Genomic DNA, 27,453 nt, shown 5'->3' with positions numbered 1-27,453 from the left:
GTTTATCATGAAATGAGTTCAACTGTTCTTTCTTAAACTTTAAAATCTCTCTTCAAGGTCCACACGAACTTCACCAGCAGCAAAAAAGATCATGTGATATGATCGAGAGCTCCAGAAAGGCTACTAAATGGACCTGACCTAAATGGCTGTCGGCTGCAGTCATGTGACCTTTACACGAAAAGGTCGGAGGAACTATTGGTGGAAAATCCACCAACTTTCGGACCGAGCAACAATTCATTCATTCATTCATTCATTCATTCACTTCAGTTTTAAATACAATCACGAATCACGACTGAGAATCCAACTGATGAAGTCTGAGTGTAAAGTTCAGACATCCACACATTCAGGCGTCTAAAAGGAGCTCAAAAGTAACTAAAAGTGCAGGTATGAACAGAATGTAATAGATTACTCTTAAGTTTAAAATCAAATTTAAAATAAATTACAAAGTTACACAATTAACTTAAATTAGAGAAAAATTAAACACAATCCAACATGAATCACTTGTTTCCAAATCGACGGCAACGAAAAGCTTTAGAATCAAGAGTAAAAGGTCACGTTTAGCCTGAAGAATAAAGACGGAGGAAGACCATTTTCATACCTGCATATTCCTACTCAGGGCCGCGGGCAGCAGGGGAAAGACCCCCGTCATTCAGACTCGGATCAAGTGCATTTAGCAGAAAAAGTACACCAGCATCTGTCACATTCTCTCAACTCTGAGCCCTTACACATAGAAAAATGAGGTATGACCAGCAAATCAATCTGCATCCTTAATAAATTTAAAGCGCTCAGTGACATTCAGCTCACCACCGAACTCAGAACTCCTGGATGACCCTGAAGTGGTTCTCGATGGAGGGGGGCTCGTCCTCAAAGTGCAGCTTTTTGTTGGGACAGACGCCGAACTCCTCCAGGGTCTTGATGAAGTATCCGTACTCGCGGCCCACCCAGGCCCGCATCGGGTCGCACACCTCATAAGGGGTCACGTGGGCGTGAATCGACATGCCGCTGGAGGCGAGCTCCTTCAGCACCTGCTTGTCCGTCACCCAGGTCTCACTGCCCCCGGGGTGGCCGCCATCCAGCCAGTACATGTCCGTGATGCATTTGACAAAGTGAGACACCTGTGGGTCTGCGCGGGCCCCGGACAGCTCGTACACCAGCTGGTTCAGGACCACGCAGCCTTTGCTGAAGCCCACCAGCGTGAGGGAGAACCCTGAGGGGATGCTGTCAGCGCCTCCCTGTGGCTGGAGGGGGTGTGGCAGGTCGGCTCGCTCCATGCCATGGCTCAGCAGGGCCCTGCGATCAGAGGAGCTGTTCAGACTACAACTCAGGCTGTTACTATACAACCACCGAGCAGTAAACACTCATTTAGTGAAGCTCATAATGTTCAGGTGATGATTCTGCTCAGTGGTGACTTCAGCAGACGCTGGTAACGATCTATTTGTGAGCTCTGTTCTTTACATGCTCAGCAGCTTTTCTGCGTTTGGCATATGATTTCATGACAGGACGCTAACAGCAACTACTGTAAATAACAAGTTCAAAGGCGGCAACACACCTGAGTTGTATGAAATTAAACATGCAAATGTAAGCGTAAAAATGAGAAAATGAGGGGGTTTTTTTATGAGTTTGAAAATCAACCTGAGGCTGGCTGCATGGCCTTTGTACTGTCAGGTGTTTCTATTATTTTGTACACCCCCTCTTGCTGCTCGAGTTTGAACACTTTCTTGATGAGCAACTGACAAGACATACAGAATAAAAGATGTCTGAATGGCATGCATACATATACACACACACATACACACATACATGCATGCATACACACACATATATACACACATACTTACATACATATACACACACACACACACACACACACATACATACACATACATACATACATGCATGCATACACACACATATATACACATATACTTACATACATACATACACACACACACACACACACACATACATACACATACATACATACATGCATGCATACATACACATATATACACACACATACTTACATACATACACACACATATACATACACATTCATACACACATATATACACATATACATACACACACACATATATGCACCCATACATACATCAAACACACACACATACACACATACACACACCTGATGGTCTTTGTAAAATCTGCTTATTCTCAATCTGATGCAGCTCCCTTTGAAAAAACAAACCTGAGGTGGCGAAATGCTCCAAAGCCAGGTGAGTACGGCGAGTGCTCCGGAGCCCCGAACATGTTGCTCTCCACGAAGTTGTGGTAGCAGCTGAACTTGTGGAGATACATGCGGGACGCTCGGACCACCCAAACGTGTCGGTCGGGGAAACGGCGGCCCAGGGTGAGCGCGACCTGCTCCAGACTCCAGCAGAGCCACTGGGATCCCTCAGGCTGCAGGGCCATCTGCTCCTGGAAGTTCTGCACAGACACGAAACACAGACGAGAGCGTTGACAGCTGCAGGACACGACTTGATACGACTCCAGTAATAACAAGAACAAAAACAACAATAATAATAATAATAAACTTGATTCCTTTCGCAGAGGAACTGCAGCTCAAAGTGCCTTTTACACAATAGAAATCAGTGATTTCCATAGAAAGGACAGAATGGTGACGCAAAGCATAAAAGTTTCAGTATCAGGAAGCCATGGCTAGATAAAATTTGGCCTTTGACATGCCTTTCCCTGACTGTATACTCATGATCACTATGTGTTTGTTTGTGCACATACATCCCTAAATCCCACAGTTTGCCTAAAATTAGCTTCTTCATCAGCGTGGTGATGATGTTTACAGCTTGCAGGATGAAGTGCTGTAGCATAAACGCACAGAGCTGGGATGGCGAGCGGGTTGCTCTGGCAGTTATTGAGCCTTTAAAAGCTAAAAATTCAGAAGGCCAAAAGAAAAATACCCCCCAAAAAAGACTCTAAAAGTCAAAGATGCTGGAATAAAAAAGCTGGCTTCGATCTGCGAGCCAAACAATAAATGTTTCCTTCTGAATCCTGTCCTGATAACAGCCGTGGCGAGAGTCCTCACACACATCCGTCCATCTTTGACACACTTAGTTAGTTCCATCAGCAGCATCTTCTCAGTCCGCCATCAGACTGTGTGGTGCTCCACACAATGACCTCATTCATTTTATTTACATGGAAACATCACTGTGACAGCGTCCTGTGCATACGAACATCTCCCGGCAAACACCGGCACACTGTGGGAATATTAACGCTCGCCTGGAAAGACGCCTAATGAAATGCAAATGAGGCCCATGAATAGCCGGATTGGGCACTGGGGAAGCTCTAATAAATGAGGGCAGTTCTTCAAATCCTGAAGGCAATTAGAAAAGAAAACAAACAGGCGACATTTAATCTTCTTTTACTTCTCCATATCTGTTAAGTGACCCTTCCGCTTACTAAAAAAAGGGACAAAACACCTCTGAAACGGCGCCACTTAATGCGACGGCGTAATCTGGCCACGGCAGCAATTAAGAGGTTTGGCTCAAGAAGAAGAGACTCGACCACGTCTGCTCTTTAAAGCAGTTCACTCAGAGCTGCACATGTTCAGAAACACCCACAATCTCTGCTGGTCAGCTCTGCCGTGGCATCTCACACACACACACACACACACACACACACACACACACACACACACACACACACACACACACACACACACACACACACACACACACACACACACACACACACACACACACACACACACACACACACACACAGGGCTCCATGTACACACATGCATCCACACACACCACAAACCGGACCTTCATGGCCCTTAGGTAGAAATCTGAGGTTAGTGGACCAATGAACAGATAGACTATTGTGAAGCGACAGGTTCAATGACGCCTCCTGTAGCTATGAGTTATGGATGGACGGGGGTGTGGCTAACGTGTACAGGTGGGGAAATCTCACAGCAATGAAAGGGGACCCTGCTCGGTCCAATGACGCCCACCCGAAGTGTCAACGACGACCGGTGCATGAGTTATGAAAGGAGATGTGGCAAACGTTGTGTGTGCGTGTGTTACTCACCCTGTGAGGACATAAATATGTTTACACAGTCACACTGTGGGGACTCCCCATACTTGTGGGGACAAAATGCAGGTCCCCACAGTGTAGATCATTAATTTTTAGGGTGAGGACAGTTTTAGGGTTTCTAAGGTAACATGAGGAAAGGTGAAACGACTGGCAATGCCAACTTGGCTGCTGCATAGACGATAGAGAAAAGCCTCAAAATACTTAGAGTTAATGATGTTTTCTCAGGTCTTATGTTCTTATTTTTTACTGAGAATACTTTCAGGATACAGTTTGAGTCTATTTATGACAAGACAGAAATTAGAAATGTTAAACTGAAGTAATTTTCTACATTGGATATCTTAATAAATGTCATGTTCAAGTTGTTTTTGCTGATAGAAACGATCTGCACAGGTGAACGTGGTGTCACGCTGAACGCTTTCTCACAGCCTCGTCTCAGAGGTTGAACACATGTTGTGGAAGTGTTACTCCAGCATATTACATGTGGAATTCTGGGAATTTGAGTACAGTAAATTTCAGCTCCCACTCAAACAGGAAGTGCACCACCTCTGCAGTGTGGCCTCCACTCATTATCCACCTTTCTCCACAGGCAGACAAGCAGTCTTTGCACCACAGTGTATTCTGCTTACTATGCTTTAGCTTGGCGCTGGAAAGGGCTCCTTTCAGCTGAATTTCGTGACTTATTACTGAGCTGCGTTGTTCACAGATGAAGGTTCATACAGTAAAAATAAACTTAACTTGATATCAATGCAGCTGAGAGCAGCCACGTGTGACGGGGTCAGATATCTGCCATCATGTTAAAAACCTCTCTCGGACTTTCTGATTTCATCTCCTGTGTGATTTCTGGGATGCAGATCTGTGAATATGTGCACAGTGACCTACATACTCTGCGCTAAAGTGGGAAACAAGTAATGCAAGTCCGTCCAAATGTGCTTCCCTGTGTGTGCAACAAAGTGCAGGTGATTCCTTCGGTCTTGTGAGGTTTTTTTATGATGCAGCAAAACCAAGAAGATAACCTTTCCCGGCACCCGTGAGGTGTGACACCATGTTTAAAAGCTATAAAAAGCTTTTTTATATCTGCAAAACACATGACAGTTACCTGAAACTCACATGGCTTTTAGTATGCATAAGTGAGCCATGTGGCTGCACATAATAATAATAACACATAATAATAATGAACTTTATTTGTACGGCACCGTTCATACAGGAGTTGCAGCTCAAATTGGTTTACAAGTACACAGTGACATGAATTGTCCAGCCTCTTCATTTTATTTAAAATGTCCAAAATGTCAATTACACCCAAAACCTATAGATATCAGGAAAACAGCTTTCTGAAGCTAAAAATGTCATGTCATGTCTTCACTTCCTGATTCAGACCTGAAACTTTTGTCCTTTGCCTCATGCTCATGCGCAACATTTCTTTAAACTGTTGTATTTTACTTGATTTTCATGCCAATTGCACAACTTGTATGTATTTATATTTTGAATATTGTGATTATTTGCACTTCTGGTTAGATGCTAAACTGCATTTCTTTGTCTCTGTGCTGCACTCTGACAATGACAATAAAGTTGAAACTAATCTACTTTGATGCATTAAATGTATCTATACTTAACTTTATTGTACTACTCTTCAATGTGTTTATTTACCACCTTATGTTATATGTTGTCTTTATTCTATTTAATCTCTATTGTCTATTATCTATTCAACATTTTTTCTTATTTCTACTACTATCATCAAGTGGGTTTTATTCTCCAACTTATTTTGCATTGATTTTCTATTCCTGTTTTTATGTTCTTTCTGTATTTTTCTGTGAAGCACTTGGTGCAGTGCATATGTGCTTTCTTTGTTGTAAAGCACTTTGGGCAGGAATTCCTGTATGACAGATGATGTGGAAATAAAGTTTATTATTATTATTATTATTGAAATCACAAGCACCAGCTCTTAATTCCTACCTGCAAATATCCCTCACTGGTGTGAACCCTGACAGGACTGTACTTATCAATAAGGTCTAATAAAATGGAAACATTATCACAACCTTGTCTCTGTAACATCTGGTGGTTTAAATGGTTCATTTAGGCCAGTCATCGTCTTTCTGATGACCCCTCCCTGATCAATACACCCTCCATCACTCTCACCTGAATATCCCCGTGGAAAAACACCACATGCTTGTTATTGCTCTTCTCCTTTGACTCTGAAGCAGTCTGGTCGCCGGCCTCAGGCCGGAGGAGCAGCAGGTCGTTCACTCGGTTCGGCGCGTATCCGGGCACCGCCAGCAGCTTCTGGAGCCTCTGGTTCCCGGAGCGTGCATCCCGGCTGGCTGATGCATGCAGCCCCTGAGGCTCAGTGGATGTCGTCGCTGCCACGGAGGTCATCATTTTGGCCACAGATATTAGAGCGAAACCCACCGCAACTGCTCGGGTGGCTAACATGAACTCTAAAATATAAGAAAATGATTTGGCGTTTTTCCTTCTCACTCCATGCCGCTCCTGTCAGCTAGCTAACCAACTACTGATAGCAGCATCTGCTAGCATAGCATCGCCGTATCTGCGTCAGAACAAGGAGCCTTTATTTGGCTATAAACGACATTTTATCATTACAAACTGTGTCGTATTCGTCGCCTGTCTCACATTGTAGCAGTCTCAGAAGAAACTCTTGCACTAGTTACTTAATTCTGACAGTTTTGGGTCTTTTTGTCCACGAAGAGGCGCTGTTTGTCAAACACACAGCCACCATCAATAGCTGCTAGCTAACGCTGCTTCCTGAGAGTAAACCATCAACTCTTCTGCGCATGTCCTTTTCCCCCCGAAGATACTCGAGCGAAGATGGTGGCAAGATAATACTCTTGGATGTACTTCCGGTTTTGACGAAAGTACGAAGGACTAAGTTAAATTCGTGAATAAAAGTATAAACATAAGTATATCTGACATTGTTTAACAAATGCAGGAATAAATACATAAATGATTTCAATTCTGGACTTAAAATTTTTAGAATCTCTGTCATCTTCAGCAACACAGGTTAAAGTCCACTTGTGAGCAGTTTCGTGTCTGCAGCTGCAGTAAAGTTGTTCTCCGTTGTGCTTACGTGAATTGCGCAATTTCTCTAATACAACACGAGAGAGTACACTGCACGTGTGACACGACGTGCTGAAAGAACGTTCACTATAACGCAAGTATGGCACACTTATCGATGTTTTAGGTACTGCCACATGTTTTCGACTTGAATGCTACAGATGAATGCGTCGAGTTAGTTTTTTTCAGCTGGACTTTGAACGTGTTCAGTTACTGTACAGACAGACAGCTCTTCCCACAGGCTTCACTGGATAACTTGATTAACAGTTAAATTATTATACTGTCACATGGAGTTTCATGATGGTAAACTCTGCAGATTTTGGCAATAACTATTCTTATTCCCAGTCTTATATAATTCAAGAGAAAGACAAAAGCCAGTATTCTGTCACTCCACAAACTGTCTGTAGATGGCATCATCATTACAGTCAGTTGTTCATGTTGAATGGACAGTTGAGGTAGTTAGTTAGAAATAGCTAAAATAGTACAATTATATAGACAATTATATTTGAAAGTGAGTAACACTGAAGCAAAATCTCTTGTATTGAACTGAGCAAGAGTTTATTTGACTGCTTATGAATTCAGCTTCAGATTATTGCTGCTGGACAAACATGGCCTCACCCTCTTTGGGTAGAAGACTGGTGGCTTGTCTTCTCAACGTCTCTGAGGCTCGCAGGAAGGACCTGGTGGAGACTGTGGCCAAGGCAGCTTTGTACAACACTGAGGGCAAGTCTCATTTCACATTCAGCTACACGGGTCTGGAGATAATCAGTAAGGTTGAGCTCATTTGAAATACTTTATGTACTGTTACTGAGTAGTTTAATCTACAGCAATGCATCGTTTTCTGTAAGAGCATCGTATGTTCGTATTAAAAAAACGGTACAGGAAAAGTCACTGAATATGTACTGACACATTTGTAATAATGTTAAGAGTAATTAAAAGCTAATGATAATAATAATAATAATAATAATAATAATAATAATAATAATAATAATAGTAAACATTATTATGACTGTTCTTAAATATTTTCCTACCCTGTAGGCCTACACAGCCTTTATGTCATTACTTATTGATTATTGTTTTGTTCTTTACAGCTTGGGTACTTTTGTTACCATAGAATATTTACTGACATTGTTTTAAAGCATCAATACTTTTCATAGCCTAATTAAGAAGTAGGATAATGTAAAAAGAACAATATTTGCAACTTTAGCACAGTACTTGTGTAAATGTACTTAGTTTCATTCCACCAGAGCAAATCCTCCTCTTTCATGTGATTGAATTTACTTTGTCAAACCACCACAAGCTCGCAAACATCATTTAAAATGGGACAATTTTCATTTCTATTCGTCATTATTAAATCAGGGGTTAGACGAGAGGGGACGGCCGTGCTGAACATCTTCAATGACCACGACTACAACCGCTCCGTCGTCACCATCGTGGCCAGCATCGACTCTGTCGGTAAGTACGTTCACTCTCACATTTGTGGTGAAATCTCTGTTTGCGCTGCTGCTCCTGAGGGGAGAGGAGACTCATCTCTACATGCTGAAGCAGCGCCTCTGCAGCGGGGATTCAGTTCCTGTCCCCTGCTCTCCAATCCTCTGAGAGGCAAAAATCCTTTAATAAGCTTTGTCAGGGATTTAAACACAAAAAATTCAGGATGAACATTTTTCTGGCAAAGATCATAGAGAAAAGTTTATCTCATTCAATGCTTATCCTGAACACAACTTTCTGACAAAGCAGACAAAGCTCAGGAGGTTCACACTTTGAATGTCCTGCACTCAACCCAAAAGACAAATAAATGAGCGGAATTTGCCCTAAATTACCAAATCTTTTATCTTTTGTCACGTTAAGTTCATTTTTTGCTTCTAATTTATATGTTTTGTTGTATTCCAGGGGAGGCGGTTCTGTCTGCTTGTGAGAAGGCCTGTGGGCTGATCGACATGCGTGCTCACATGGGGGTCCACCCATGCATGGGTGCTGTGGACCTCATACCCATCTACCCCCTGGGGGAGGAGGTGGGAGTGGAGGACTGTGCCAAAGCGGCTCAGGGTGAGGCGCCATTTGTGCATGCACGCGCGCGTGTGTGAGTGTGTGTTGGCTGAGTTGATCCTATGTCGTATCTGTTCATTAGCTCTGAGGCGCAGTCGTCACTCGTGTCTCTTTTGTATTCTGTGCAGCACCTGCAGACGGCCGAGATGAGCATGTTTTGACTTGACTCAGTGGCTCAAATCATATTAAAATCCAGCGTGTGCTCACGCGGCTGGAGGATGGCACTTGAAATAGCAGTTTTTGCTTTGCAGTTGGAAGCTGGAATTTACATTCAGCCCTGAGTCTTGTTTTATCCTCCATGTTCGGCAAACAATAGCACAGAAATTTAGAAAGTTTCAAACACTGCCACCGTCCCCTGGTGTGTAAATGTCCTGTAATGGGCTCTATAGGAACGTGTCTGTTGGCTGCGGATGTGACGTCTTCAGCTTCTTGTGCTGTTGTAGTTTCACAGTTCACCAGATGACTTAGCCGGCACGTGTGCCGCTGATAATGAGCAGTAGCTCCACTCGAGCCTGCGTGCACTCTGTTTGCCGATCTGTGTGGTGTGAATGCAGAATGATAATTGTCAAACGAGAACGTTATTTATGCATGCGTGTAATAAGTGGTCCATGTGTCTGAATTACACCCCCCAGCGTGTTTTGTCTGCCACGCTTTTACTGCTCTCGTGTTTCTGAAACTGTGTGCATGTGATGACTCCAGCCCCGTCTGCTGGCTAACTAACGTTGCCTGTGTTCTCGTTCAGCTGTGGCTCAGGGACTCACAGAGCGGGTCCAGGGCACCAGCGCCTTCCTGTTTGGCTGGGCGGACTCCCCCCTTCAGCGGGGGCTGGCACAGAGGAGGAAGGAGATGGGCTGGTTCAAGAAGACGCCAGACTTGCAGGCGATCAGGCCCGACGTGGGGCCGCCGCCACAGAAGCGATTCGGCCTCACAGGTGAGCCAGAGCTGGAAGAAAGCCTGAGCTTTGTATGCCAGACGTGCTTCTGCAGGTAAATGTTGGAAAGCCTGAAAGGAAGGTTGGAGTCTCTTTGCCTGTGTTACACAATGCAGGTGATTTTGTCTGTGTATTTACAAAACAGTGTTTGTTACAGCTCGACCACAGGCCATCTCTTTCCTCTTCTCTGACCTTTCAAAGAAAACAGCCACTGAAACATTTAAAGTCAGGAAAACAGTTTTATATGCTCCCTTTCAAGGCTCACATGCAGGAAACATAATCAAATAGCTTGAGGTTGTTTAGGATTTATTATGCTAACAGGCTGTTTGAAGTGCAAAAGGTTAAAAAAGGTTTAGTAAATCAGCATTAAAATTAAATAAAATGAGCCTCTCAGAAGTTAATGTGAGGTTATGGCTGGATTAACCTGTTCCCGGGGCAGTCGCCAACTTTATCTGGTCGGTGATCCAGCTTTGTGTGGCCAGTGCGGCCTTGCTGAGCTGTGGTGGAGGGATTCTTCCTGGCAGTGACAGTGGCAGCAATAGGCCTACAGATGACAACCAGGATGAAGATAATCACTTGTTTGGGCTAACTCAGACCTCTGAAGTCTCACATTAGCTACGGTTGAACTTTGTCCTCCAGTGTCTTACAGTGTAGTCACACTGGTGCAGCGGGGAGGGACCACTTCATGGCCTGAGTTATTTCTGGTGTAACCTCACATCTTTCTGTGTTGTGTTGTTTTCAAAAGGTTTACAGGAAGAAATCCATTGTAGGAGTGATGGATTTCTGCCCGTAAACCCCCCACCTGCAGCCTCAGTGGACTATAATCCAATGTAGCAACAACACGTTGCATTTCAAGGCAAGGATGAAAATTTATTAGAGAAAATCTTCATCACTTTTACAATCCATAATTCCTTTGCTGTAAAAGCACAAGCTGAATGCTCCAAGGTAATGCTAATTTCATGGGGCTGTTGAAATGCAGGAGAGCACTAACTGAAGTAAAAGTAGGTGAGGCAGGTAAAGGTGCACTGGGTCTCACAGAGAAAATCAAAGACAGCGGATGTGTGACACTTTGAAAGTGTTACTTCAGTTCTGATGTCCTGCAGGTGTTGGAGCCAGTCCATATGTCATGAACTGCAACGTCACCATCGACACACAGGACATCGCCATGGGACGCAGCATCGCCACAGCCATCAGAGAGTCGACCCCGGGGGGCCTGCCTGGGGTTCAGGTGCTGGCTTTGCCACATGAGGGCGCTGTGGAAATCGCCTGTAATGTGGAAAGCGTGAAGGGGGGCCCACCTAGTCACACGGCTGCAGGTGAACCATGGCCGTCTTTCTGCATCAGCGGCCAGCCATACTGTCATGCTCCAGCTTCCCTCATCACGGGGAGGGTCGCAGAGCTGGCAGGGAGGCAGGGGGTCCGCACGAAGGGCACCGCACTGGTGGGGTTCACCCCCCTTGAATGCAGGGGCCTGGCAGAGCTAGCACTGACTCAAGGCATTGCAGAGTTCTGGAAAGAGCAGCGCAGGATCCGTATGTGAAAATGAATCATTGCCAAAACCAGCGAAACCTCAAGAAAAGTACATCATTTCTGTCTGATGTCACTTGAAATACCATAAAAACTGACTGGTTGTCAAGGCCTGACCCCTCTGTTACCACTGCTAGCCTGGTGGGCTTTCCACCCTAATGCTGCATAGGTGCAAACTTTGTACAGTACACTGCAGTACAGTGGCAGGTTTAACACCTAACATTTTGATTTCAGGCAGAAGAAAGCAAAAAGCGAGTTTCTCATCCCCAGCGAACTGCTGCTAGCTAATTTTATTACCTGCAGTTAGCTAGAGTTAGCTAATTAACAAATGCTAACTGCTACGTTGGTTAAAAACATAGAAATAAGGGACAATATTCCTGTGTTACAAGTCAACCAACCAGTAGAAATAAAATATGAATTGTCCTGTTCAAGTGTTTTACGACAGAAAAACATGGTCAAGCAATACGCAGATTAGATTCATTTTTTCACTTTTAGAAGTAAGGATGAAGACAAATCAGTGTGTTTCTAATGGTGCGCTCTTTGGAAGTAATGCTAGGTTACCACTGAAGCTAGTTAGCCAGGGATGCTAACATTTGCAGCTTACATTAGAGCAGGCAAACGAACCCATTTCATATAATTTACCTCCTGTATTTTAGCTTTGAAAAGACAAATGAAGCATGAATAAATAAAAAAATAAATAAAATCACATGTATAATGTTCCTTTGATTGTTTACAGTTCTGGGAAACAGTCGCTTTTAACTGGAACCATTAGCCTGTTTATTAATATTGTTCAGAGTGAATTTAACTTAATTTACTTGCACTTTATTTCCTGACAGATGAGTTTTAATATGACTAGCATTGATTAAGATCACAAATAACTGCATTTTAAGAGACTTCATTACATTTTTTGATGAGTAATCAATAACAATAATAACTGTTCTCTCTCACAAAATACATGAAAATAAAACAACAAAAAATTGTGTGCAATAACATTTTCGTAGAAAAAAAAATGTAACAAATAGATTAAATAATAAATTGAATAAAAAATGTTCCACATTAATTATTTGTTCCTGGTATTACTTTCATGAAGGGGGATCAAGTTAAACAGAAGCAAGTATTTCCACATCCTCTGTAGCACACCTGGCTCGCTGCCGTCCTAATCCCATGCTCGCGGTAAAAGAGATTTGGCTTTTTATATCTGAATTTCTTCTCCACCCAACTAAGACCAAAAGCATAAACCCCAGCATATCATCCTCCAGAGTGGAATTTGAATTTTTCTTTAATGTGTGTGTCATTTCCTGTTTACTGAGGAGTCTTTGCTGATGAGTCTTTTCCCATCATTTTCCACCATCAGCCCTGCCATGCATGACTCTGTGGGAGAGTCACCATCTGTGTGTGAAACAGCTATTTTTATCACAAGTCATGGACTGCATCTTCTAGAAACATCCAGCGCTTTGCCAGCGTTTGCACGAAGATCACAGAGAAACAACCCAGTTATAGTTAGCATTTAATCAAGTGTGTTTTCCTCAAGTACCCATGCAAAGCCATGCACAGTATTAACCATTTAATAACATGGAGGCGAATTTGGCCAGAGGACAGGTCAGGGATTAACTGGGGCGAGATGATTCCACTCATTTCTTACATAAGGGTAGTATAATGCATTGAATAGCAGCACATTCATGAACTATAAGAACATATGTATTTGAGTCATTAGGTAATAATAACTTAAGCTGTATGGATTTGCCACTAAAGCAGTTTTGAAAGCCAAAAAGTGCATTAAAAGGTGTTTGATTTGAGCGTCATGTTAAAGAAAAAAGTCATTTCAGAGCCAATAACTCATCTACAGAAGTTCCAGTCCGGGGGTAGCATGATTCACCAACTCATCAAGTGAGATCAGTGTGCTTTCAGTACCTGAGTTCACTCTCCTTTCATTATGTTGTGTAATTTTTCATTTTTCTGCATCTAAACTTACATAAGGTTGCCCTCTGAGGCAGAAGCCGTGCAGTTTTCATCACTGCGTGCGCGCTTCTTTGGTTAAGCTCTCTCACTGCGCGAACATTCACCTCTTTGTCTGTCATCCAGCTGAGGCTCTTAGTCACACAAGCAACGCAGCCGTGCAGCTTCATTTCATGCGTTCATACACAACGCTCTCCCTCCCTTTCACACACACATCCTTTATCTCTCCCCCCCCCCCGCTGTCTTCCTCTCTCCTCTGCATCTAGACACACACATGCATGCGTACGCGTTTACTCTATGGATGGCGCACACACACACACACACACACACACACACACACACACACACTCAGCCTGCCAGGCTTGGGAGCATCAAGGCCTAATCTAGGTCACAGCATAAGCCCAGAGGTATCCTGGTCTCCACACACACTCTTATGCATGCATGTTTTGTTTTGTTGCATATAAAATTAATTTTGACTCGACTAATTTTCCCTCGGCTAATAGTGAGAAGCGTTTGACACACACACACACACACACACACACACACACACACACACACACACACACACACACACACACACACACACACACACACTTCCCAGGAAAAAGAAGACTATAAATAAAACCAGTTCTGATTTTTCCAAAAATCCCCCCTCCATCTTCATCTCCTTCCTCTCCCTCCCGAATAACCTAATTGGTTATGTGACTCAGTCTAATGGCTCTCATGATTGTCACAAGGCCGTCATTTCCTCGATGAAATGCGCTTTGGGATCTTTCCACAGCAGATCACCGAATCGACATCCATTCAGGAGACACTTCGCCACTGAAGCCTAAACTAAATTTTGTGTATGTGTGTGCATTGTGCTTAAATGAAGGCGCGGATGCTCCTGCACGCTGCTGCAGAAGCACCATAGGATCCTTTGATATGACTTAGCCTGACAGCGTACCATCCGAGATGCGACCGTGTGTCACAGCACAGAAATAGAGGAGCTTATTTCTTTACATCAGTCTCCAGCCTTCTATAAATATTCCAAAGCTCTCTGTTCTCTCTTTCTTGCTGCTTTCTCTGTTCTCCTCCCCCTCCCTCTCCCTTTCTCCCCCCCTCTTGCTGTTAGTCCATTTTTTCCCTACACACTCTCTGCCTCCCGCATCTTTCCTTTTCCCTCTGCTCCTGTCGCGTAATGTAGAAAAAATGTGTGCTGTCTGTCGCGAAAGAGGCAGTAGTGCAAAAGCACTCGTGCTGCATCATTTCTGAGCCCCCCCGGTCCTGCAGGGCTATTTAGTAAGCTGACAGAGATTTAATCAAATCACCTCCTCCTTCATTTCCTTACTTCACTAGCCTGCAGATTTCCACCAATCAAGTACAGTTTGACAGTTAATCACAGTCATTAATCTCATCTACCACTGCTCAGGCGTTTGATTCAAAAATAGGAACATTTACGCGAAAAAGAGGCCAAGCAGATTTGATCTAAAGCAACCGCCGGTTAGGCGCTGCTGTGCCCAAAATGTCCCAAAATGTGAGCGCAGAGTGCCATCCTCCCTAACCTATCAGTGTGGGAAGTAAGCGTGCCACCTATGAAGTCAGCAGTCCCCAACCCCCACCCTGAACACATGTTCAACATCCTCTGGGCATAGGCTGAGCAGAGCACTGAGACACAGCTGAGAGAGAGAGAGAGAGAGAGAGAGAGAGAGAGAGAGAGAGAGAGAGAGAGAGAGAGAGAGAGAGAGAGAGAGAGAGCGGTGAAGTGGAAATATGGGTGAGCATCAGAGAAAGACAGAAATAGAGCGATAAAGCAGTGAATTAGGCAGAGGGAGGAGGAGGAGGAACAGTCCTTCACTGAGGCGGTGATGCTTGGTGCAGACATTGTGATTTCCTCGTAGCAGAGAGCTCTCGTCGCGTGTGGATCTGAGGACCTCGTGGATTTGCTCCCGACTTAGTCTCAGTGGAATTCGCCGCATCCAAAACAGCTGCAGACGGAGGATGCGACTGTGGCTGGATGCTTGGATCCATGTGGGCCTGTGACGTCTGCGCTCCCCTCCGCGGCTACCTTCTTCCCCATCAGGATGGCTCCAGCGGCGCTGACCCAGATTGTGGAGTCCTGGCTCCTGGCTGTGCGCTGCCCCTCGGGTGGTCTGTGAATGTGATGCGGACGAGGCATGCTCCACAGCTCGGCGGGGACCGCTCAGCCTGCTGCCTCTGCTGACATCTGTCTCCGTGGACACACACAGCAACCGGCAGGGTAAGGATGCTGCGCTGACCTGCACGCTCAAATGTCGGGGTGATGGGTTTTGTGTGGGCACGTGCCTGTGTGTTGTATGAATACAAATCACTAGGAGCTCATTTCTGTTCCTTACACGTGTGCTTGCTCCTTCTCGGATACATAAATGGAGAATCACATCTGGATTTGCTTCCAGAGGCTTCAAACAGTACAATAGCGTGTCTGTGAGGATGAACTGTGTGTGCATGCACTATGCAGAATAGATTCATGTTTAATGTATGACCTAGGAGATATCATGGCGAGCAACAAGTCACTGCGTTTCCCCCAAAGTGCCAAGGAAACTAGGCTAGGATGGCACACACAGAGGAAGCCTGAGTAAATGATTTATTAAAGTCCTTTTGGTTTCTGAAAGCATTTGGCTTCATTTTGCTTGGAGGAAAAAATGGACATGAGGAAAATGTTTTCCATCATGCTGGGAGGGACAAAGCCGTTTTATTCAGCTGGATCTCGTCTGCACGCGTCCAATAAAGACAAATTCAACACACTCAGTTCCCCTTCAGGCGGTCTGTGAAGTTCAGCTCAGGTCAGCTCATTTTAACTGAACTCTGTGTCCTTAAAGAAGTCGATAAGACATGTCACAGATCATCGTGTCTTCTACCACAAGAGGAAGGAGTGGACGTCATCGGACCAGAGGTCAGACACCAAGGGTCGCACAGAGGTCAAAGGTTAACAAAGAACCAATTTAGCACTTACATGTGTCAATTTCATATTTCAGATTTTTCCCTTGGATGCTGATTTAGCATCTTGAGGTATTTTTTAATTCCAGTGGGTTTATTTAAATGTTGAATACACATTTATCACAGGTTATTGTAAGTCTGCTGAAGGTAAACTCGATTTATCCGTGTTGCTCATAATCTTATCAGTGTTTTGCTGCTTATCAGGTTCACTCTAAGATTCACCTGGTACGTGGCATCGCGCTCCGGATGCGACGCCGTTTTCTTCCGTCCTCCACGCGGCTTCAAACACCACCACGTTTCAGAAGTGGAGCGTTTGGCTGATTTTGATGACTTTCTCTGATTTTGCTGATTTGGTCATTTGACCTTCATGTTTGTGCTTCCACCATTGGGTGAATAGACTACTGTACGTAGTCAAATGGTTTCCTTTTTTGTCTGTTTTAGTTGTGTTTATCGTTGATATATGATGGAGAGTCTGCACAGGGTGTTTTATTTTGAAAATTTACCAGCTTCTCTATGCTGTTCAGTGTCTGACTTCCTGCTTGGCTTGATTAGCTCTGGCGTCCGTCAAAAATAGGCTAGCAGCGTATTCTCCATGGAGCATAGCAAAGAGTCGCTTCTACGACGCCTGTGAAACGCGCTGCAGCACACCTGGTGGAATTCAAGAATCATCTAGAACGGCTGCAATCAGTGGTTGTAGTTGTTCAAGCCGGCTCCACCTTTGTAATGTAGCAGATCTGAACAGAGAGGGTGGAGGCACAATGTTTAAAATATGGCGTACGTTTTCTCCTGGGAGACCATCATAGTGATGCATGCGGTTGTTCACGTGAAAAACAACAGCTGTGTAAAGAAAGCAAGTTCAAACCCTGGCTCATTTCTCACCTGCTCACAGCCGGCCAATCACTGCACGAGTGGGCGTGAATGTTGAATGGGGAAGTTACAGAAATGGTGAGACACGGAAAGGTGTACAGGTGTGAGGGGGAGGGGCTATTCTAGGATCCAACAAGCACTTCTGCAGAAGCATACTAGCACCTTTAAAAACACTACCCTCAATAATCTGGGAATATCATGTCTGCCTTCTTAATGATGATGCGGACCCTTAAATGCGAGCAGACTCTTGGCTGAAAGTCTGACCCAGAATTGTCAGTCGTGTGGGCCTAAATTTGCCTTCACCACTTTATGTCATGTCATGCCACACTATGCTTCACTTACACAGAATGTCAAGAGCTCCACAAACCATCTAACAAATTGTCCCACAGTTACAAAAAGCTCAGTCGAGAATAATTTCAGTTGGGGTCGACCTACAGTTTGCTTGCGTTGGTGTAGTGCTGACAGCAGCGGTTCAGGTGGTCACCATTGTAGCAGACTGGTTATTAGACTGTTGATGGTGCTCAGAGGTGGAAGAAGAATTCAGATCCTCACAGGAGAAACTGTGAAAATACTAAGTAAAAGTCCTGCATTCCAAACCTCACTTAAAAGTATGTGTAGTATCAGTAGTAGTAGTAGTACTGTAGTAGTGCAGTAAATTCTTTTCTGTCTGATGTTTGTGGATTAATATTCCTGCTGCATCAATGTGTTTGCTGCATTTCACTGCTGTAGATGTTTAAGCTCATTTGAGCTACTTTATATACTGTTGGTAGTTTAATCTACAGCAATGCATCATATTCTATAAGATCACCACGTTTGCAGCGTGGCCGTCCTGTGAGAACCACACGTCTCTTAAAAGTTTCATGAGCTCAGAAAAACAGGCTGTTTTCAGCTTTGTGATGATGCATTTTCCAGCTAATCCGAGAGGCTTTTTAAAGAGTTTATTTAGCTGAAGAAGGAGGAAAATTCTCTCAACCCATAAAGGAACACTTCATCGTTGGACAGGAAGGGTATGATAATATTATAACCAGTAACTAAAACTGTCAGACAAATGTGGCGAAGCAGAAGTACAAAGCTGCATGAAATTGAAATACTGAAGTGCAGTACTTGAGTAAATGCACTCAGTTAATTGTGCCAAACTGCAGCAGAAGGAGTTAGCAGGAGGAGTGGCTGAAGAGGGAGCTGAGGCGGATGTGACGGCTATGAATTACTGTGAATAAAGAAAAGTGAACAACTAGGCCCTGTCCCTCACGGCCATGATACCAAACACAATCTGACCTGTCACATCACAGCAGCTGCTCCACTGACATGACAATTTGAAAAATAAGGGTTTGTTAATACTCATACTCCTGCCCCTGATACCACCATGAGAGCTATATCACTCCATCCAACCCCACTTAGCTCCTCAACACACTATGATACTTGGGAGTCAATTACCTCATTCATTGGGGGAAGACATCTGAAATGTATTATTGCAGCAACATGGCTGACCTGACCTCAATGTAAAAATGCCTTTAAGAGGAGTGGATGTACAGTAGCTCAGGGCAAGGGGATAACCATTGTCTGTTGCTGCATCTATTTCATGTTTGGTGCATTGAAGCAGATAGTCTAATGCATTCGATTGGGAGACTGGATGATGGCATTGTGCAGCCGCATAAAAGGGGTCAGCGGTAGCCTAAAGGTTAAAGACAGGCTTGGACAGGGAGGGCTACTGCAGGGGTCTCCAAACTGGTCAGAAAAACATGTAAGAAGTGAGCAATGCTAGCCTTCAGAAGCCACTGTAGCCGACAGTAATCAATATTTTTGAAGTGAACATCAGATTAAATACTTTTTAGCCTCTTTCAGCTCATTGCCTTGGTGTTAAGGTATCCAGATTTACTGTCTGAGCCCCTCCGGTCACAGTTTCAACAAAAAAGCTCACTGTCACCTCCCTGCAGAGCACCAAACGACGAATAAAATTTGCATTTAGCTGGTGAAGAAAGTTGAGCACCTGTTAAGATAAACACTGCGATATTTTTCTTAAAAGGATTTGTTTTTAGACTTCTTCTTGTCAACGTTAACAGTCAGTGGTTTGCTAGCACATTAGCGTTAACAACCTCATTAGCACATGATATATGTTGGCTATGTATCTGCTGGTTTTGCCGATTCTTTCCACCCAAGTAGCCAAAAATTGCTGAATGCAGATGCTAACCAGCTAATGTCTTTTAATCAGATATATGGCTTTAAGCGTTGAAACCCTAAAGCATTTGTAAAGGTTTGTGATGGTGTTACAGCGGCAGACTCTGGCGGCTAAGCAGAAGTCGTGATGCATTTATGGTGAAACAGTTACAAACCCTTTTCTAGCATGCAGGACACCTAATTGGCACATTGGTCCATCATGAGGGGACTTCATCATACATTACATACCATAGGAGCATCCAAGAGTCCACCAGTGTCCTGTCACCCTCTGCTAATGAAAAGAGTGGTTGGTTTGTCAGGTGACACCTGCAGGTGACGTTGTCAGTGCTGTCTAACCACAAGAATTGGTCGTATAAATTTGACAGCCGATGCTCTTCATCATAGCTTGAACATGCTAACAGATGTCACAACATTAAACACTTGCTGCAAACCTCAGTATCTGTCAGATGGCTTTTTCACTGCGGACTTGTCACAGCAGCGAAAGCACGGGTGTAAATAATAAGATTAATGCTGGTTGAATTCTATTTCGCTGCCTCAGTGTCAGGGTCCCGCTCTCGTGCATGCTAGCTCACTGGGTCATTGTTAATGTTATTAGTAACACCTTCTTCGCTTCTCCCACCATGACAAGTCAACCGTTTGTTGCCTGTTTTGGGGGAAAGAGGAAATACACAACAAGCTGACACCAACCAGACGTCCCGGAGCGCATTGCTATTGCTAACATGTTAGCAAAAAGTTGCCTATTTACACATCCAGCAAACACTTAAAAATAAAACTTCCTATTATTTGAAAGCTGGCATATGTAAGTCCAGCATTCAGTCTCCTGAATACTGCTCTGTTTTGGGTTTAGCTTTCCGGCTCCTGAGAAAAATATCTGGCTACTTAGCTGCTAAATGCTCCACCAGCTAGTCGCTTATGCTGTCAGTTGGTGCTGGGATCATATTGTACAATGGATTTACACTGTAAGAGCCTTGTTGACTGTAAATGGCTTTCTGTTTGATGTGAACAAGTCAGACTGAACCACCGAGTGTTTCTGTGGACAATGAGACCAAAACAATGAGCCAGAGAGCGATAAAAGGCTCCAGAGCTGGATGACAGTTAGTCTGTCTGTTGTCCTTCCATTGTTTGTTAACAGCGTGTTTGATTTATTCATTTTGTTTAAATTCATTATTCAAAATTATGCGTTGGTTGAGGGTCAAAACACTGTTTTGGGGGATTTCCCCAAAATGTATTCAGGATGAAATATAAGATGCTGCTATTCTGTGGCATCAAGACAGTCGAATTTAAAGACTTTGAAGGTCAGCACGAAACATCATCGACTGAAGCGTAATTATAGTGTTCGGCAGGGTGGAGCTGAGGAAGAGCATGTGTTTCTTCGCTGAATCATTCCCTGACTCAATAAAAGTTAAAATTAAAGAACAATCTGTAATAAATAGCTCTTCATCAAAGATTGAACTTGTCTGTTCCATAAAAATTTGCTGCAGAACCAGATTAGAGACTGGGAACGACAGAATGGTAACAGCATTACAGTCAGTTAGACCCTTTGCAGCATCAAGGACGCATAAAAAAATAGCTTTGCACTAAAAATATCTCCACCAAGGACTATTTATGGAATGAAAGGAGAGAGGGACGCATAAAATTTCCATGTTTGCCAGATACATGCAAACCCTCTCAAAAGCTGTCCTGAAGAAGAATGAATTCGTTTATTACTTAATTCGTTTTTCTGGACATCTCAGCATTTCTCCAGCAGCTACACACTATTTTTTAAATGCTCTCCGACCAGTTTATCACCTTACTGGTAGGTCATGGTGCGAGTGCTTTCGGATAGCGTGGCAGAGCTGCACATGCTCTAAGCCACGGTTCCCCACTGATAAATCCTCCCGTGCATCTTTTCCTCATGCACCACTGGACAGTTGGTTGTTTTTGAAATGTCTTCACGTACGGATGAATTACCTTGCATTTGGTGCAGAAGTATTGTTGTCCTCTGAATTATAATAATTGTAATAAATACAAATCTAAATTTGTGCAATACAATAATATAAACAAATGCCTGCATCTGCCTCTGTGTCGAATGCTAATTAGCCAACTTTAGCAGGCTGCCATGTTAAACTGATATGGTGACTGTGGTAAACATACCTGAGAAACGTCAACATGTTAGCATTGGCATTGTGAGCATGTTAGCGTAATGATGTTAGCATTTCTCTCAAAGCACGGCTGTGCCTCAGAGCAGCCTCACAGAGCTGCCAGCTCGGCTGCAGACTAATGGTTTTAAATGCTGCACTGTGAACACAATGGAAGAAAACTTTTTAACCAAATAATTAGCATTTTATATAACTGACACAGATTTTTTTTTTAATTTTAATCTTTTTTATTTACTGGCCGTGTTTTCAAGTTTGCACACACAAGGAGCTAAATGAGTTGAATTCCTATGGGTCATAGAAATACTTGTACTGACGACAATGACAGAAGAACAGTCTGGAGTCGCCCAACCTCCAATTTAGTACCACTGTTATTAGACCAAAAAGAGGGAAAAATGGGAAAATTGATAAATGATAAAGTAAATCTCTATTTAAATGAGTCACATTAGCAGTAAAGAAAGACATTAAAGACAGAAAGTGAAGACAGATAAGACGAAAAGGTTTCATATGTACACAACATGCTGATGGTGATGTGAAGCTGCGAAAGCGATGGATAAACACCTCACATAAATAAAATAATTGAATGCACAGAGCTGCTTATTCTCCTGCTCTTCTCCCTGTTAGTCATTATCAGCCTGATCTTGGTGTCTGCAAGTGTAAAAGTACCTACAATTCTCTCCTGAAGCTACATTTCCTGCACGACTCATTCCTCAGTGAGGGCTGTGCGGTGCAGTCTAAAGACTGGCTCGCCAGCATATCAGCAGGATGTGATTTGGGGTAGAAGTATGTATTCATTAAATCCCCGGGGGGCAAAATCTCAGCGAGCTCCTGTCCTAATTCATTCCAACATCAATGCCAGAGGCTGAACTGCTGCCTTGATTATACCAATTTGCCCTCCCACCCACCCAAAGGAAGACATGTAATTACACTATTTACACTGGAGTACTTTCCTCTCTGAAAGGTCCCCAAGTAAACACGAGCTTTGTTTTCCTTCTGCATCGGAGTCATTGTGATTGAAAAGCACAATAAATGTCAGACTGTGACACTGATGCGGAGAAAAATGAGCAGCTCTCACAGCACATTAGGATGTGGAAGGCCTGCAATAAAGGCTCTAATGTAGACCGAATAATGTTGTCTAATGGAAGTGCAGTGATCAGAGTAATCATAATCAGATCAGTTACAACTGCAAAATGTCGTGCAGATGATTCGGATCCACTCATTTAGACTGCAGACAACACAAAACAGCCATAAATCTGAAGGCATCAAAGGTAACGTGAAGTATTTAAGTTAGTAAAGCAGATAATACGGCTGTTGTACAGTAGCATTTAAACCTGTAATTCATTGCAACTTCTCCCTCGCTTAATTATTCAGGATGTCTAAATATAGAAGAAGTCTTCAAAGGTTTTGTACGGTGCCTGAGAGAGCTCAAAGCACATACAGGAAGAAAACACAAGCCAATTAAGACAAAGCCGTCACCGCTTGGGCGACGCGCACATCACACTTAGAAATAAAAACCTGCTGCAAAATAAAAGGCTTCTCTGCTGTGTTTCTGTGAGCGAGAGCGATATCTATCACGTCTCAAGGTTTAGATTGTGGTTAGCCTAGCATAGCATGGAGACTGGAGGCAGGGGGAAAGAGCTAGTGAGATAAGCGAGCATCAAATCTGAAGTATCAGTATTTGTGTGCTGTGTTTGAGGCTACAGCTCGTGTTGACAGATATGTGCAGTCAGCGAGCAACATTTTCAATATACAGTAGGGCTCTTTAAAGGTGCAACGGTACCAAACCATGAAACCTCACTTTGTCAAGACTACAACTCTGATTCCAAAAACATCTGGACGCTGTGTAAAACGTAAATAAAAACAAAATGCAACCATTTGCAATCAAGCTTTTGTCCCTAAGCCTAAGCCTCATACCCCATCATGACTCTATCACCTGTTACCAATGAGCCTGTTTACCTGTGGAATGATCCAAACAGGTGTTTTTGGAGCGTTCCACATCTTTCGCAGTCTTTGAAACATGTCGCGGCATCAGATTCAGAATAAGCAGATATTTACAAAAACCAATGAAGCTGATGAGGAGAAACATGTATTGTCTTTGTGCTGTTTTCAGTTGAATGTATGTCCTGTATATCCTCATGTATCTCTCCCTACCTGCCCAGCACCAAACAGCAGACAGTTGATGACTAGCAGGTGAACATAGTGGAGCGTTTAGCAGCTAAAGAGCCAGATGTTTCCCTCAGAAGTGGGTGAGAACAAACAGCTATAAGACAGTAAATATTTGTCTTTTATTCATCAGGCAGCTTGAAACATGACACCTGTAGCACCTGTGCTCTTCATGCTATATCAAAATCTGCAGTGAGGGAGACGTATTAAAGAGTGCATCTGTTATTTGTGTCCCCTGGAAGCCTCAGGTGGGATTTTTCTGTTCGTGGTTTCTGTGTTTGCTGTTTCTCTCTTTAAGCTGCTTTACCAAATCGGTCAATGCGTTTCTCATTTTGCTTGTGTTTTATTTATTTTTACAAATGCCAGGTATGAAGATATTTTATTCATTTGTGCTTCTTTTGTCTATGTGGTGTCTTAAGCTGCTGCACATCGAGCTTTCTGGGCCATCGCAGTTTTGTCATTTAAAAAATTCAAGAGAGGGAAAGTACTAAATTTTGAGGTACTTTTGAGTTTATGCTACTTTGAACAACTGCTCGACTATATTCAGGCCAGTAGTTGTATACTTTTATGCATACATGCACATGATTGTGGTTAATCTGCTGATAATAACAATAATGTTGAATTGTTTTTTGTGTAACTGTAACTTTATGTCTCCATTGTGAGTCAAAATCTTCATTTCACTCTTTGTTGAGATGCATGAATGAATGAAACCTGCCACAGTTTGTGCTCAGTGAAAACAAGACTGACCTCTGTTGTTAATCAGTACACTGGTGAGATCTCTGCTCGTCGCTGTGTGTTCAGGAGAGGATGGAGTCTGAGAATGGAGACCCTTCAGCGTCATGGACTCATAATACTGTGCATTTACAGCTGCCTGTTGTGCTTCAGTATTTATGTGCAGTGTAAATGCGTACTTGAGATTCTCGTACGTCTCCAGGGACACATAGAAGAGGTCGATCCATAGAAAAAGCACCGTGGGTTGATTTGAAGGCTTTCATTTCTATTCAATCTCTACAAAATGACTCACAGCACAAAATGAGCCGTTGAGAGAGAAATGCATCTGGAAAGAGCAGATTTAAAGCAAGAGGAGACATTTTTACAGCTATTAAATCTGATTATTTTTCAGATAAGACTTGTTGGAGATGAGTGAGCTGTTTTTCCTTTAAAAATAGACGTGCTGTTTGTGAGGAGAGTGTCACATGACTCATTTAAAGGCACCATGTGACACAGCAGAACAAGCCAGTACCTCTGAGTGGAGGTGTACTGGTGGTAATGGTGGCTCACAGTCAGGTGCATCTTCTACTGTTTCCTCTCTTTCTTTTTATCCCTCGGCGCCTGGAGAGAAAACAGATGCACGAATGAACAGACACACGAGGCAGGTGAAAAATTGAGCCGATGAAGACCACCGAGGAAAATGAAGGAAGAACTCCATCTGCTGGCCGACGGCTGAGAAACAAGCTCATGTCTGAAATGTACAAAAAACAAGAAAATTTAAAGGGAGCGCTCAACAGAAATAAATGAGCCCTGTCACATGACGCCGTCAGAGTCCAGTTTGAGGATTAGAAATGCACCATAATGGAATGCAGCCATCATCAGCATTATTATTAATATCAGAAGTCAAAATATCTGCTGTGAAAAAGGTCTTTTCATACGCTAGAAGGCTGCTTTTATGGCTAAAAAATGGATTTGCTCAAGGGGTTAATGTTAAAATGCTAAAACAGCTGACATCATGATGTGCAAGGAAACAGGAGCAATGTGGGAATCAAGATAAACAGGCGTCAGTAGCCACGTGACTACTTCATGAGGCAATTTCAATTTCACCTCGGACCTTTGTGGTGATGTTTGTTTACCAACTACTGTTTCCAAGCTCAAAAATGAGCTTTCCTTCTCTAATTTATGTGTAAGCTGCACTGAGCCTTCATCCTGACTCTGGTAGTAATCTGAAATCACCACTAGATGGCAGCGTTGATCTACAGTCTGACCGTTTACGCCGTCAGCACCTGAACTTCCTGAGACCACCCAAATCAGTTTATTTTAGACCGCACTTCCTCCTCGTGTGATTGATTGTTTTTCTCCTTCACTTTGCATCTAAGGAATGAAAAGACTCTTTTCATTTTTGTCAGTTTAAGTGCAGATCTGCCATTACTCACCGTGTCTCCACGCTCTGCAGGGCTGAAGGACAAACAAGACGCCAAATCAGAAACAAGGCTTTCACTTAAAGAAGAATAGAAATGAGTAATTTAACAACTGGTAAATGTTTGTTTTTCATGTTGTCCCTGACATGAAGGATGACTCAGGTTGCTTATTATTAATCACTGGTGGTAAATGACTTTTGCAGCAGCAGTCGCTTCAGCCTGACATCACTTATTTTCATCTTCAAAGTCGCTTCCAGATCCGGACTGATTGTTAAATTCATCCACTGACTGTAAACTTAAAGGCCTTTCATAATGACCCTGATGTCTCATCTTGCATAAACAAACCAGAGGGAGATGCTGCCAAACGTGGGTGTCCTGACTTCTGCATACTCCATTAATTGGATAGCGTTAATTGGGAATGTGAGCAGGTGTGACCTTCTGGACTGAGTTCTACTAAGCATCTCTTTTAACTGAAAAACAGGAAAACAAATCTACATTTTAATGAAGTTTAGTTGAGAGAAAAATCTACAGTGAGTCACTGTTCTGAAAGTGACTGATCTCCAGTGGTCAGACCCTTTAACAGAATACTAAAAGTATTGGAAGTACAAGTACTCACTGCAGAAATGCCTCCCCTGTGACTGTTATATCATTAGATTATTATCACTCGTGCATTCATGTGAAAGCAGGGTTTTACTGTCGGAGCTGGTTGGAGCTCATTTTGAACTATAAGCCTGTGACTGATGTGTTTTAGTTCACTAGCAACTAAAGATAAATGTAGTTGAGTAAAAAGTACATTTTTCCATCTGAAATGTAGTGAAGTAGAAGCAGAAAGCAGTACAGGAGGAAAATACTTAAATACTTCAATTTATACTTGTAACTTTCTGTTTTGTACCTATAAACACTGATGTGTGTGAATGTACACACAGTATCCTCCATGCAGTATTCATAGTTTAGGTGTGTTTGTACTCAGTGTATTCAAATGTGTGTGTATGACTCTGCAGGTGTGCACAGGTGTAATTAATGGCATTCTTGGGGGCTGCATTCCATTTAGTTTCCAGGATTCCTGGACTCTGGTGTTGTGCATGAGGCTCTCTGCTGTGGCGTGTTAAAATGTCTGCAGTGACAGAGGTCTGTGGTAGTGATAGTTGCAGTAGCGGCAGATGAACGAGGTTTCTGATTAATCTGACGGGAGACTTAAATCACACAAACGTTCGTGCACAAAGTTTTGAGCAGACAGACTAAAGAATAGAGAATAAATCTATTCAGGTAAAGTTCAGCAGTTTAAAATGTAGAATTAATGATAGATCTTCATGTAATTCAGCAGCTTTCACTCCTGTGCCGAATCCTGCACGGTGGAGTAGAAGTGAGTCCCCAACCTGTGACTGGAGGCTGGCTCCAGACCAGCTGAAGGAGAAGACTCATTATTTCT

At 43.2% G+C, this 27,453-nt stretch overlaps 3 protein-coding genes across 7 annotated transcripts in view; 2 read left to right on the top strand and 1 right to left on the bottom strand.

Annotated features, from left to right (window-relative positions):
• Nucleotides 1-623: 623 nt before the first annotated feature.
• c12h2orf69 (chromosome 12 C2orf69 homolog) lies at nt 624-6,498 on the bottom strand. Its single transcript, XM_070975551.1, has 4 exons — nt 6,205-6,498; nt 2,207-2,445; nt 805-1,290; nt 624-720 (listed from the first exon to the last, which is right to left on the bottom strand). The coding sequence occupies exons 1-3, from the start codon at nt 6,496-6,498 to the stop codon at nt 813-815; spliced, it is 1,011 nt and encodes a 336-aa protein (XP_070831652.1). The 3' UTR covers nt 624-720; nt 805-812.
• On the top strand, nt 6,311-12,693 carry ftcdnl1 (formiminotransferase cyclodeaminase N-terminal like 1). 2 transcript variants are annotated; one of them, XM_070975552.1, is made up of 6 exons: nt 7,171-7,238; nt 7,720-7,860; nt 8,497-8,592; nt 9,028-9,183; nt 9,926-10,114; nt 11,218-12,693. In XM_070975552.1, the coding sequence occupies exons 2-6, from the start codon at nt 7,746-7,748 to the stop codon at nt 11,652-11,654; spliced, it is 993 nt and encodes a 330-aa protein (XP_070831653.1). In that variant the 5' UTR covers nt 7,171-7,238; nt 7,720-7,745; the 3' UTR covers nt 11,655-12,693. The 2 variants fall into 2 exon arrangements, with proteins under 2 accessions (XP_070831654.1, XP_070831653.1); XM_070975553.1 differs by having other exon boundaries at nt 6,311-7,860.
• A 2,516-nt stretch (nt 12,694-15,209) lies between these two features.
• LOC139340063 (nck-associated protein 5-like) overlaps nt 15,210-27,453 on the top strand; it is a 60,280-nt gene continuing 48,036 nt past the window's right edge. For 3 of the 4 annotated variants that reach the window (XR_011602934.1, XM_070975652.1, XM_070975653.1), the window contains exon 1: nt 15,210-15,836. The gene's annotated coding sequence lies outside the window, so the exon portion shown is untranslated. Of the gene's footprint in view, nt 15,837-26,300; nt 26,391-27,453 lie in introns of those variants that run through there. The other variant, XM_070975654.1, reaches the window with a different exon arrangement.

This window comes from Chaetodon trifascialis, chromosome 12 (genome assembly GCF_039877785.1).
Source record: "Chaetodon trifascialis isolate fChaTrf1 chromosome 12, fChaTrf1.hap1, whole genome shotgun sequence".
In the NCBI taxonomy this organism is placed as follows: Eukaryota; Metazoa; Chordata; class Actinopteri; order Chaetodontiformes; family Chaetodontidae; genus Chaetodon; species Chaetodon trifascialis.
The sequence above is the reverse complement of the archived record's forward strand: the minus strand, read 5'-3'. Positions and strand labels throughout refer to the sequence as shown.